At 50.0% G+C, this 13620-nt stretch overlaps 6 protein-coding genes across 6 annotated transcripts; 3 read left to right on the forward strand and 3 right to left on the reverse strand.

Moving 5' to 3' along the window:
• Positions 1–243: 243 nt before the first annotated feature.
• N7484_007950 (uncharacterized protein) lies at positions 244–699 on the forward strand (the record flags this gene model as incomplete). The annotated part of the gene is made up of 1 exon (XM_057118337.1): positions 244–699. One exon carries the CDS (start codon positions 244–246, stop codon positions 697–699), a length of 456 nt encoding a protein of 151 aa, XP_056971372.1.
• A 338-nt stretch (positions 700–1037) lies between these two features.
• On the forward strand, positions 1038–3277 carry N7484_007951 (alpha-galactosidase D; the record flags this gene model as incomplete). The annotated part of the gene is made up of 5 exons (XM_057118338.1): positions 1038–1150; positions 1206–1504; positions 1582–1638; positions 1691–2489; positions 2536–3277. The coding sequence occupies 5 exons, from the start codon at positions 1038–1040 to the stop codon at positions 3275–3277; spliced, it is 2010 nt and encodes a 669-aa protein (XP_056971373.1).
• Positions 3278–3499: 222 nt separating this feature from the next.
• Positions 3500–5354, reverse strand: N7484_007952 (S53 family peptidase; the record flags this gene model as incomplete). Its single annotated transcript, XM_057118339.1, has 2 exons — positions 3500–5196; positions 5249–5354. The coding sequence occupies 2 exons, from the start codon at positions 5352–5354 to the stop codon at positions 3500–3502; spliced, it is 1803 nt and encodes a 600-aa protein (XP_056971374.1).
• A 1220-nt stretch (positions 5355–6574) lies between these two features.
• On the reverse strand, positions 6575–8311 carry N7484_007953 (putative amino acid permease family protein; the record flags this gene model as incomplete). The annotated part of the gene is made up of 2 exons (XM_057118340.1): positions 6575–8028; positions 8149–8311. 2 exons carry the CDS (start codon positions 8309–8311, stop codon positions 6575–6577), a joined length of 1617 nt encoding a protein of 538 aa, XP_056971375.1.
• Positions 8312–10623: 2312 nt separating this feature from the next.
• Positions 10624–11205, reverse strand: N7484_007954 (uncharacterized protein; the record flags this gene model as incomplete). The annotated part of the gene is made up of 2 exons (XM_057118341.1): positions 10624–10952; positions 11028–11205. The coding sequence occupies 2 exons, from the start codon at positions 11203–11205 to the stop codon at positions 10624–10626; spliced, it is 507 nt and encodes a 168-aa protein (XP_056971376.1).
• A 620-nt stretch (positions 11206–11825) lies between these two features.
• Positions 11826–13268, forward strand: N7484_007955 (prolyl hydroxylase family protein; the record flags this gene model as incomplete). Its single annotated transcript, XM_057118342.1, has 1 exon — positions 11826–13268. One exon carries the CDS (start codon positions 11826–11828, stop codon positions 13266–13268), a length of 1443 nt encoding a protein of 480 aa, XP_056971377.1.
• Between the last annotated feature and the right edge of the window lie 352 nt (positions 13269–13620).

A 13620-nucleotide genomic window follows, 5' to 3' on the forward strand; every position in this document is an offset into this window, starting at 1 on the left:
CTATGTATAGTTGTGCAGGGTGGGTCTGTTCCCCACAGAAGCAGTGTGTGTGGCCAAGTTCCATCGTGATACATCGTTTGTCTTACATTCCTTCACAAATCTGGGTCTGCTTCCTTGGATCCCTTTATATCCTTGACTCCTCCCTTCAACCGTTCAACATCCACTTGTCCTCTCCAACGCTCCTCTCTCTCCATACATGCATTCAAACTCAACCCAACCTACCACGCGAAAACAAAAGCCAAGATGTCCACAACTACCTCCTCCGTCTCCTCCACATCCACCGCCTGCACGGCAAATGTCTACCAACTCCCAACAACAGATGCAGCCTGCGCGGCCGTCAACACAGGCAACATGACAACTGTCTTCGACACCTGCTGCAAAGGCAACAGCCCCGTGAAATACGAAAACGACTGCGGCATCTACTGTCTCGCCCAAGAGCAGACCGTTGAAAAACTTCTGTCCTGCCTCCAGACAACAGGAAACAACTACCGCGATGTCTTCTGCAATGACAAACTGAATGCGACTGCGACTGCCAAGGCGACTACCACTGCGTCCGAGACCGGGACGAAGACTGAAACATCTTCTACTTCGACCACTACATCGACGAAGAACGCGGCTGCTGGACAGCCTGTTTCGACCATGGGACTAGGTGTCCTTGCCATGGTGTTGTTCTCGGGCGTGATGGGTGTCTTTGCTTGAATCCAAGAAGCAGGGAAATGGTGATGCGATGTGATCAGGTCGATCAGATCAAATCGTGTGGAACCTGGAGTGGTTCCTTTGACAATGACGTTTCTTCCATGTATCAGTACTCCGTACATTTTAATATGATGATCTTTGACTCTGCAATAAAGTTTGGCCAATCGAAAATTGCTCCTGGAATTTTCCGGATCGTCGCATTAGTGGAGTTTCTCCTCTTCTCCTCATCCTAATGAGGTAAATTCCCGAACATCGCGATCGGATAAATTCAGGAACGGAGTATTTAAAGTTCTTCATGTTCCATTCGTACAAGATGATTGTTTGTAGCTGTCACATTCATCATGCTCGTGACTATCCTCCAGGCATCCTTGTTCTCGGCCTTCTTTGTTGATGCGGCGCCACATCCGCGTCACCGGCGAGTGGGTAATGGGGTTGCCGAAACGCCACCAATGGGGTATGTCACCTTATCATATTGATTGAATCCTTCAGATCACGTCTAATGTATGTAGGTGGAATACGTACAACCATTACTCCTGCTCTCCTAATGAGAGTATTGTGCATTCCAACGCACAGGCTCTTGTAGATCTTGGTCTGGCAGATCTTGGGTACACATATGTTACTACCGATTGTGGCTGGACGGTCGCTGATCGATTGGCTAATGGATCGTTGACTTGGAATGCAACTTTATTTCCAAGCGGATTCCCCGCCCTTGGTGAGTTTCTGCATGGATTGGGGTTGCTATTTGGGGTTTATGAGGATGCAGGGATCAAGACTTGTAGCGAGGGACAAGATCAGACAGGGAGTCTATGTGAGTACAAGTACTTCTGAGATTTTCATTACAAGGACTTGGGCATGCATGTGTTGTCAGGCTAACGACTACTCCAGACCATGAAGCTCAGGACGCCGCAACGTTTATATCATGGAACATCGATTCGCTGAAATGTATTCCTCAACCTCCACAAATCTGAAAAGAGAGCCACCTAACACGTACTAGATGACAATTGCTACTCTGATGTGGCGACTGACTATCCAAATGTCGACTACACACCTAGCGTATCGCCCAGTCTACGCTACGCAAATATGACCAAAGCCTTGGAGGCCCAATCTCGGTCGGTGCTATTCCAGATCTGCGAATGGGGCGTCGACTTCCCGGCTCTTTGGGCTCCTGCCTTAGGAAATACCTGGCGAATTGGCAACGACATAATTCCAGCCTGGCGAACTATCTTCCGTATCCTGAACCAGGCAGTGCCTAACCAACCCTACACTGGACCGGGCCAATGGCCTGACCTTGACATGCTTGAGGTCGGAAATGATATCTTTACCACTGCTGAGGAACAGACACATTTCTCGTTGTGGGCTATCATCAAAAGTCCGCTTGTTATTGGGGGCGCGCTTAAGGATGAATATACCTCTATTAGTGACGCTTCGTTGGAGATCTTGATGAATGAGGATGTTATTGGCTATAATCAGGACAGCCTTGGTATTGGCGCGGGGCTAACGAGGAGATGGAGTGAGGAGGGCTATGAAGTTTGGAGTGGGCCGCTTTCTGGCGACAGGGTTGTTGCAGCCGTCATTAACTGGAACGGTGAGGAGAAAGAGTTGACTTTGAACTTGCCGGATGTCGGATTGCAGTATGCGGGCTCGGTCAAGGATATTTGGGGTGGTAAGTCGGTTGAGGGCGTAAAGACATCATACTCGGGGTCGGTTGCTGCCCATGGGGTTCTTTTACTCGAGCTCGGGGATACTGCTCCAGCTGGGACTTATCCTACGAATTTGTTCGGGTCTTCGCATGGGTAAGTGATATAATATGGCATTCAGGTAGATGCTAACTCTCTACAGCAAAACCACAACTTTCAAGTCTGTCTACGCCAACACGACAAGTTCAAAGTATACCGTATCGATTGCATTTTCCAGTGCTGTGTCAAAGGCCACTACGATTGAGCTGAGCACCTTGGCAGATACAACATCTCAGACAATCAAAGTGCCAGCGTCAAGCAAAACTGTCACATCGACCCTCTCCTTGACAGCCGGGTCATCAAATACCGTAACCATCAAATCCACAGCCTCGATCGAGTCAATCACCATAAAGTCTCCAACTGGCACATACTATGCTGGCAAAACAGACTTTACCCTAGGCGGCTCCGCAGTCATTGAACAATGCGGAACCAGCGGCTGCGCCCCAGTTGGATATAAAATCGGCTACCTCAGCGCAGCTAATACAGCAACAGCTACCATTCCAGCAACGGTGTCCAGTGCCAGTGGGACAGAAGCAAAGTACATCGAGATAGATTATATCAACAACGATGTTGCCTTCTCGAGTACCTGGGGCTGGGGCTCTAACTCCCGGAATATTACTATCTCGGTTAATGGGGGTGACCCTGTTCGACTCGAGGTTCCGCTTTCCGGACAGCATAGTGAGCTTTATAGTGATGGCCTGGGTTGGTGGGATACGGCCACCCTTGGGCTTCTGCTTGATGGATGGGTGGATGGGGAGAATGAGGTTGTCGTTGCTAACGCTGCTGATACGGATGTGTCAGAGACCTGGGGAGCTGATTTCGTGGGACTCAGATTCTATGATTGAAGTCTTCCTGGAGCAGACTATGGTAGTACTGTGGCTGACTGTAGAAGTCAATCCAATCTTGGACAGAAAGCAAAAGACCGACCAACTTAATACACAATTTGCAATATTCATATCAAACTAGCTACAGGAACTATGTGCATAGCCGATCCACACCAGCTAACAAGAGAACATTGAGAAATGCGATAGAAGCCAATTTCCATCCCAGCATCAAAGCCAATGTCCCTAGTTGGCACCAGCAGCAGCCAACATCTTCGTGAAGTTAGGTGTACCAAGACCAGTAACAGGATCCCAGCCCTCGGTAGCATTCCAGCTAGCATATGGGACAACAGGACCACCGTTCGCGGCACCACCAAATCGCGAATGACCGTCACAGCCAGTACTGCCACCAGTCGTAATATCGTTCAAGGCTTCGCGGCCAGTAGAGTACAGCCAGGGGTTCAAGAATCCCATGGTAGGTTTACCAGCCTGGATAAGCGCATCGTTAATCAGAGCGATAACACCCGCGAATGCAGGTGCAGCGCAGGAAGTACCATCCACGGCACTAAGGTGTCCCTTCTCGTAAATAGCGTAGTTCTGACCTTGGGCAGCAACATCGGGGAATGCACGGCCCTTGGGGTTGAATAGACCGGACCATTTATCACCCAGTGTGCCAAGGTAATCATTTACAGCATCATCCTGGTACGAAGGACGGTCCCAAAGATCCGAGAAACCGCCCGAGGAGAAGTATACCGCCTTCTCCGGCGCGATGTGCGTTGTTGCGCCGACGGATGTAACCCACGGGCAGGCGGCTGGGAACTGAGGCGGGAAGTGCGTAGCATTTTTGCCGTCATTGGTTTCACAAGCTGCGCCAACGCCCGAGTCACCAGATGAGAAAATGATAGAGACACCGCGGCTGCCGAGTTGTGCGTAGAGGTTGCAGACACTCTGGGCATATTTTACTGTCACGCTTTGCTCGTCTTCACCGTAGGAGTTTGAGATCACCTGTGGGAGGTCTGCGTCGTCCAGCTTGACTACGTTCTGAAGCATCTCCAGGTATGGCTCATTCTCGTCGTTGCTTGGATCTGGCTGATCCAAGTCTGGGACTAGAGGGCCGCGGCCGCCTGTGCTGTATTCTGTGACTGGGACTGGGGAGCTGATGCCGACGATGTACTGCAGGTCTAGGTTGGCTTCACTGCTGTCTTTCGTTGAGTGTTGGTCGTTTCCGCCACCGTTGTATTGGATCACGGTGAAGTTTTGGCCCGTGGCGTAGGGTGCGATGTTCTTCTCGAAAAGGGCAAGGTCAGAGTACCGGGCGTACTGTTCCAAGTAGCTGGCGAAGGCGACCTTGTTGCCGTTGTCGGACTGAGCTTTATAATCGCCGATTGAGTATAGGTCCTTCAGGCACTGAGGCGTGATGGCGGTGTTGCAGTCCGAACTGGTGTAGTGGCTTGCTTTCCGGAATGATTCATCCACAAGCTTCTTCTTCCCGTGCATTGTAGCACGATTGGCATGAACTTGGCCAAACCGAACAGTTGGGGAGACCATGTGAATATGATCGACCAGCGAATCAGGGATTGAGTACTCCAGGGTGCGAAGCCGCTCTACATGCTGCTCATCGCCGACATAGTACTGGAAGTTGGCATCTAGCAGCTTATTGGCTGTTTCCACGTCGGTGGAGAATTTCATCCAGTCGGCATCCTGCTCAATGTTGGTGATACCAGCATCCTCCAACCATTGCTGGATAGCATCCACCGAAGCAGCACTCGGCTGCAGCATACGTTTCATCTCATCGTGAGTCCGGAAATGCTGGCCATACTTCTCGTGACCAGGAGTCGACATGTCCATCAAGGCCTGCTCGAATCCAGGGACATCACCCTGTACCATTGCTACCTGAAGCTTAATGGGCTGGCTAGCACGAGGGGTGCGAGAGTAATGCCATCCTAAGAATTCTAGATTAGCTTATTCTCAATTTAAATCGAGGGATAAACATACCTTCAGGGACAGCAGCAAGGCGTTCGAAGACTTCAGCTGAAGCACATGAAGTAAGAAGCGACACAGCCGCCAGCGACAAGGCGCCGCGATTCAAAAACGACAGCATGATTTAGGCAGCGAGTAACTCCTGAGCACAGGAGACACGAGCCAAATATTTAAATAGGCAAGGCCCGGGAATGACCGACACGTGAGGGGTAGATAGGGCGCGGATTATTTATTATGGTTGCATTGGCGGGGGAATGACTGACAATAGAGTCAAGAATGTGGTGCAGGACCACTTCTATCCCCCGCCACTCCTGAGTCCTGACGGATGGGAGCACTGCAGCTCATAAGTTCTTGGCCTTGCATAGTTCCACTAGACAGTGGACCCTGGACGGATGCCCGTCGGGAAGTGATCCATCGTCTCAGCCCATCATTTGGTCCCTGAACCCCTGGTCCAATCGGATATTGCAGTCTGCAGCTTGCCGTCGGTTCATCAACGGGGTTGGGCCAAGGGCACTTCGAATAGCCAGTGATGTGATCGGTATGGGAAAACCCCTTCCCTGGCTAGGCTGAGACATTGTGACCCTGGACGCGCGACGCGGAATTGGGGTAATGATCGGCAGCGGGCCCACTTTTGATACAGCGAATGTGAGGGTGACGTCTTTTAGACTTTGAATGCGATGTGGCTGGGCTCAGATGCATGACGGATACACGAGATCGATTAATGCATCAGGTGTGAGTGGCAGATGCAGTGAGATTTTGGAATCGTGATGGTCTGAGTTGGAATCGGAATGTTGTTGTCTGGCGATGGGGAACTATGCCGAGGATAACGCGGCTTGGCGGTGATCATCATATATCTTGGAGAACCTATCATGAGAAAGTGGACGTTATATCAATAGGCGGCGAATAGATCCTCTGCAGGATAGGTTGACTAGCTGAAACATGTCATTTCCTTTGAGGATCACGGCTGGTTCAAGCCACGAGGTTTCAATACGGGCTGAGTAAACAACCAGCCACCCAGGACACTTAATATTAGAATGTTCAAATGTTGACGAAAGATCTCGGGGTCAAACTTAGTTCCGAGCTAACACATGTTTACTCTGCAGGGGTTGACCTATCACAGGCCCGACCCAGGTTCCACCGGTGCAACGATGCACCCGTGAACAGATAACCCATGAGTACGTACACCAGTGGCTTCCGAGTCGTTAGTATTTGATAAGAAGGATTATAAGACAGCAAAGCTCTGAGAAAAGTGAGATTCGATTAGTATGTGCAATATATTGTTGAATGCTCAACTCAGTCACGTATTTATGTACAACAGCATTGCTGCCTTTTCAACGGCGTTTACAGTTGACCAGATCCATGAGACGCCGCCTCTTCATTCTCCAAATGCTGAGCATAGACCATCTGAGCAATGGCATCCTCAGTCTGGAGATATGTCCGGCTTCCCTGGATGAACCAGAAAGCGACCGAGATAACAAGCATGACGCCAAATACAGCAATGGCGTAATTCATGTCGGAAGGGGCTGGGTTGGGACTGCCGGGGAAGAGGAAGAAGATAGTGGTGATGATACAGTAAACAATACTAACCCAGTTCATCCAAGGGCCCCAGCGGCCTAGTTTGAAAGAACCTCCATCGGGCAAGGTATCGCGACCGACGATCAACAAGGCGAGGATTGGCATGGCGTATGACACAGTCAGGGCGATGGTGCTGACACTCAGGATAGCCTCGAGGACAGTGTTGGCGAACAAGTAAAGAACCCCAACAATGCCAATGACGACACCCTGGCCCCAGAGGGCTCGGGCGGGAACTTGCCACACGGGATCAACGTGGCTGAAGTACTTGCTCCAGGGCAGACCACCATCGCGGGCAAATCCCCAGGATAGACGCGAAGCTGTGGTCAGGACACTGACACCCTGGCCCAGTCCATTGAAGATGAAAAGGGCGATCAGAACGGCACCGCCCTTCAAGCCGATCGTCTCGAGCATCAGCTCCATAAAGGGCAGGCTCGCATTGGTGACATTATCCAGGTTCTGAATGCAGCCCAGACAAACAACCATGAAAATAAAGCCAGTGATTGCGCCAAAAAGCACAGCCATCCAAATAACACGGGGAGCATTCTTGCGTGGATCAGGGATTTCCTCAACCATATGAATGACCGAGTCGAACGCGGTCAATCCATAGGCGGCCTGGACAAGACCCGTGAACCAGACCACGCCATCACTCCACCCAGTCTGGTTAATCCATTTTCCAAACACGAATGAAGCAGGCTGGAAAGAGAGATCACTCTTGACACCGACCGAGATAACTAGGGCCAGCGATAGGACAACGAACAAACCTCCGAACCATACACCAACAAAGTTGTTGAACCAGGGCAGGATCTTCTCCTTGCGACAGCTGACAACGTTGATGAGGGTTAACAGGAAGACCACACCAATATACACAACGAAGTTGAGCCAGCCTGCGTCACCACCGGTCCAGTTGGGTGCAAACATGGTCTTCATGCCGAGCAGGAACTCCGTCATGAAAGCGACCTGCGATGCTGTCAAGGTCCACCATCCGAATGTGTTGATCCACGCACACATGTATGAGACGAATCGACCGAGCGGCGTATTCCAAAGTCGGTAGACCCAATAGGCTTGGCCAAGGGCCGTGGGCATGCTGCTTGTCAACTCGCCCAGCGAGAGGGCTACACAGAGATTGCAGCCTGTGACGAGCACCAGCCCCCAGAGAATGGTAATCGGTCCTCCATTTGTGAGTCCACTGCTAAGATCCTGCGCAAAAGTAGAATAGGTTCCTACATGACGAAGTCAGTTTTGTTTGGTATAACCTATGCTGTTAGACAGCATGTATGGTTTTGCAAAATATATATCCCGGTGTTCGGGGGATACAACATTAGGCGGCAGTCGCGACCTACCGAGAACACAAAAAGCGAGAGCCAACATGCTCCACATATCAAATTTCCTGGTCAACGCCTGGGCGTGACCCATCGCCGCAAGATCGGTCGCATCCTGCACGTCCTGATCAGTTTCGAGTGGCGGTTTGAGGGGAAGCGAATTCGAGTTCGACTCCAAATCCATTTCAGCCGGAAGCAATAAAGATCAATTCAACGGAGAAGCAAGTAGACGTAGCGCCCATTTTCTGCCAGAAGCTGCGATCAAAAGAAAAAACAAGATTGAGGGCGACTAGGCTGAATTCTATATATCTTTGCTAAAACCTAGCTCTTGGTGTTCCGCGCGTTGATCGTCCTGGGTAGGACCGGGCGCTGGTATCTGCTGTATCTCTCCCCAGGAAAAATACGGGGGCGCCAGATAAAGCTGGAGCCGAGAGAATTGGCCAATGAGAGATTGACGTGGAATTTGTTTGACGGGTGGGAATTGTTGGAATTGGTCATGGAGTGGGAAGCCGTTGGTAATAGAATTGATCATCGTGTGTGTGGCTTTTCTGGAAGTTTTGCGGGGAGCGTCGCCTCTTCGGGTGGACCTACTGCAGTCGGTTATCGCTTTCCCCGATATTCGATAAGCATTTTAGACACGCGAGTATTGAATTTCTAAAATGTTCCGTCGAGTGCACTCTATAGTTAATAGCATTCGAAATATATTCAAGAGTGCAAGTGACCCGCCTTCTACAAGGGTTAATGTATCACGCTTCAGTCCCTCCGATGTCGGCAACCCCCTGCACCTATACTGCATCTTCTATAATATATTTGTAGTAGAATCTGCGTTGGATCTGACTACGAATTAGTACGCCGCACCTAAGGGTCCTGCAGCCATCGAAGCCGTAAGCCATCAGCCGAATGGAAGCCATGAACGGATCATCAGTGGCAACGGCTAGCCGTAAGTAGAAAGTCCATGCGATTGATAACGAACCCGCTTGTTATCGCTGTGACAGCGGACTAAACTCCGCTACTAACACCAGGAAACCATCCTATCGCCTTTCTTTATAACCATTGCTTGATCTGATTATCAGATGGAATTTATCTTGGTGGAGTTTCAAGTTCTCCTTTAAGAAGGTGCTCTTTCACGTTTTCTAAGCTCGTTTAAGCGCGTTTAAGATGATGGTACATGGAGCTCTACCGTGACCAGCTCCAACGTATCCACCCTCAGACTAACCGAAGTGAATGAAAGATTCGTTGCAACATGCTCAATTGGATCACGAATGACAATACGAGGGATACCTCGGGGTATCGACAGATGACAAACCCATTGACCGGATATCCAACATTATCTGCACGGAGAACGCCAGGATCCACCAAATCCGGGGGATGAAAAGGCGGAGGATAGTCGGTAACAGCCTAAAGGGAACCATCCAAGGTCCTTTCAAGGTTTAGAATGTTGCCTAACTCGCATTATCAAACAGGCGGACGCTGCTAATTACCGTGCTTCGTGCGTCCGTAATTGGCTCATATCGCCGTCTCGGTATAAAGGTCTCCTTCACCTTCCCTTCTGGGCGATCAATGTGGATTCATCTTGCTGCATTGTCACGAGGCTGAGATAGACTCGAAAACGAGAAACATAGAATGCGGGGTATGTTTCTATGACATGATTATCCGCTCGGAACTAATAGTGGCATTTGGATATGATAATACTTGAATGATGCTCATTTGAAGTCATGATCCTGATATAGGGGCACGATAGTTCCGATGGTAGTCAGGTACTGCGCAGCAGCCCAACCCCGTTTAGGCATGACCAGCCAGATGCCCCTTGATAGGCTTAGTTCGCGAGATATGATCTCCACTCGTAGTGTTCTAGTGTTGATTTCACAATCTTATTGATAATCCCGGGAAAGGAGGTCTACCCCGGAATTCGGAACGGCAATGTTCTTGCAAGGCAGGAAAAGATATGTCGATATTACTCAGGTGACTTATTCATGATGGTGTGCCTAAATATAGCTTATGTGAAGATTACTCTTCGCATATTACTATAGTCGGTTAAACAACACTCTTGTCGTTTGTTAAGTTCGAGGTGTCCCGTTGGCATTATTTCACCTTTTATCGAAAATGATATTGAGTCACGATGGGACAGAATTCTCCAAACATGCTCCATTAAAATAGGAAGCCGGACAAAAGATAGATACCGGAACTTTTGATGCCATGTCTGAGTCGACATAACGCGATCGATGCAAGAGTCCGACATGAGAATACCTTCAGCACGATGGAATAGAATCAGGAACAGCATATTGGGACTATGAAAGGGGTCAGTGTGGCTTGTATTCACTCCAGGTGATGTACATTCAGGTTGGCAATTTAGTCTTGCTGTGGTTTAACCAGTCTCATTCACTGAAGACAACCTCTTGACAAGGCCCTTCAAGACTGGTATGAGAACACAGCAATCTAAGTCTCGTCTGTCCTTGATTATCTCTTCAAAGGTGTCCCGCTGTCAACTTCAAGATGTCAGTCGATGCTACGAACCTCTACAAATTCCACGTCTCGTCGAGCGTGGCCGCCGTCGTGCTCGCGATTCCATTTTTCATAATCACTAGGTTGCATACCTAAAGAGCCATCACAACCAGACAGTGACTCGGCCCTCAGATTGTGATCTGAGTCCTTTGTGAGTCCCATCGTCATCTTGCATACACCGCCACTGACCAGGCTGCTCGAATAGTTGCCTTTTTGGGTCTTGGAGCTCGAATCCTCTCGCACTGACACATATCCGCCGAATACCCATGCATAATCCAAATCATACTCATCCTTCTCGAGCCGATAATTCTCTCCACTGCCGTCTACGCGTTGCTCAGTCGTCTGATACACGTGTCGGGGTACTCCCAGCTTTCCCTGATTCGCATGGGCTGGTTAACCGTGGTCTCCATCTGCGGTGATATTATCTGCTTCATTTTGCAGACCGGCGGTGCTGAGAAGCTTGTGGAGACGAAGATCGTAACGGACATCTCGTGAGTCTTGATCACCATTCGTGGTGGCATTGCTGTTCAAGTGATTCTCTTTAGCGTCTTTGTGCTCTGTGCGGTAGTGTTCCATGTCCGGATCTCTAAACGCCGTTTCTCAAGGAACATAACCGCTACACCCCTTCTGGATAGAATGCTACCTTCGATTTATACTTTTAATGTGCTTATCATAATTGGAAACGTTCTATCGCCTCGTTGAGTACACAGGTGGTCGAACTGGGTATCTGCAGATACATAAATTGCCGAATTATTGCTTGGGCGCCGGACTGATGGCTGTCTTGCTGACTGTAAGTCTCTTCCATTATCTTGCCGATGCCAAGGGTGAGCATATCGCATTGTTTCTTTGAGTACACTGAGTGGCGCTACTCGAATACTGCGTGGAAAATGAATTTTGAGATCGGAGATACTCAATTTTCAGAGGCGAGAGTTCTCGAACTATAGTGTTTCGGTTCATCGTTATTTCCAGTGTTATCTTTTTCCATCGGGTGGTTAACAGTCAACGCCTGGGAAATCCAGCTTGGTCACAGCATTAATTTAGTACCACGAAGTAGTTGGTCCCCGCAAAATAGATGAGGGGATCCACTTTACTGTGGCGATAAGTGTAATCGATGATCGGCAAATCCTTATTCCGGTAGGTTGCGTCCACAAAAAAACTCATGTCCACTTAACCACAGCAAACAATCAACAATCAATATGGCCAAGTCCAAAGCTGCCAAGCGCAAGCGCAATGCGCAGGCCGATATCCCGCAAAAGCTCGCTAAGGCTGATCCCACCCTTACGCCGCCTCCCGATGGCACAATCCTTGAACCTAAACACCTCAACACGGTTGTCCCGGACGAGGACCTCGAGATCACTATCGAGACACTTGCAACGCTCACACAATACCCCAACCTTACCAAGTCAAAGGCATGCAAGGATCTCCGAGGTGCAGTCTACGACTTCCGCCAGGCATGCACAACGGGCGTCAATTCTGCCGAAGGCGCAAACTTGACAGCGCGAATCACAGGTGCCCTGGCTGACAAGAGATTCCTTGATGCTAGGATCCTGCTGGCGGAGATGCGGATCCGGGGCGAGCAACCCAAAATTGGGGCCCTGTGCCGCTGGGTTCGTGATTTGGACGTTGTTAGCGGTCTTTCGACGCAACCTGGCGCAAACCAAGCTCCCGAGCGCAGCGCAGAAGATTTAGCTCTTCTCGCTGTCCTCGATGCCATCCTTCGCGTCAGCACTCCAATTGACAGTATGAGCGCCGTCGACTCACCTGGCCCCATTGCTTTCCAATCGATCTGGGATCTGCGCCCTTCATCGGAACCCCTTCAGATCTATGCCTCGGTTCTTGACAAATCCATCCTCGAGGATGCGCCAAAATCCCCTGACGCCCTCCGTGTGATCGAAACAACCCCCGGACCCATGCGCAAGCCTCCTAACCATCACCCCGCTCTCTTGTATACTACCGTCCCTAACGCGGTCCCTCTCAACCCTGTCGCGCCATCTATAACATACCACCCCCACCCCGCCGTGCCAGGTCTCGGAATGGCCATGAATGTACTATCGCCAGCAGAGTGCAAAGCCATTATCGCTGCCGGCGAATCCGTGAATTTCGTTCCCGACGTACCTCTCCGCGAAGACGGTGACATGAGTGTTCTGGCTCACAACTTCTACTGGGTCATTGACACCACATTCCATGATATACTATGGTCCCGAATCTCGGCTTATGTCCCACCGTCCATCAACGGTCGCATGGTCCGTGGTATCAACCGCCGGTTCCGTGTATACAGATACGTTCCCGGCGCAGAGTATCGATGCCACATCGATGGCGCCTGGCCACCATCCGGTATCTTGCCGGATGACACCTACGTTTACGATTCATCGCCTGAAGATAATCGGCAGAGCTCCATGTATACCTTCTTGCTATATCTCAACGATGAATTCGAAGGCGGAGAGACGACTTTCTTCATGCCTGCTGCACGGGAGGGAACGCTAAATGCGTACCCGGTGCGACCGGTGATGGGATCCGTGGCCATCTTTCCCCATGGTGAAGCCAATGGGGCGTTGTTGCATGAGGGTACTGGTGTAAGAAAGGGAGCGAAGTATATCATTCGAACTGACGTAGAGTATGATGTAAAGCCACAAGAGTAAGTAGAACTGGACATGAATAATGAATCACTTATTTGAACAACATTTATTTTAGCTATCATCAGAGGTAAGAACACTGGCCACCCCTAGCCTTAGCCTTAGGAAAAGCACCTTGCTCATATTCCCGTATCTGGGATTGACTAAGTGTCGGGAGTGTTTACTAGCGGCGATTCATGAATACTAGAAGCTCGGTTATATATTTGGCGAGCGCGCAGAGCTTATTGTAGTTAAAAGTAAGATTATGATTAGTATGCGTATCGAAAAGACTACTACGTGCTATCTAGGCTTGCCTGTGACCAAGAAGCCCCTCGTAGACTTTAGGAGACTCAGGGGAAAGGGACTCGGCAGTGGGGAC

The sequence above is a fragment of the Penicillium longicatenatum genome (genome assembly GCF_028827895.1).
Source record: "Penicillium longicatenatum strain IBT 33135 chromosome Unknown contig_4_segment0_segment0, whole genome shotgun sequence".
Classification (NCBI taxonomy): Eukaryota; Fungi; Ascomycota; class Eurotiomycetes; order Eurotiales; family Aspergillaceae; genus Penicillium; species Penicillium longicatenatum.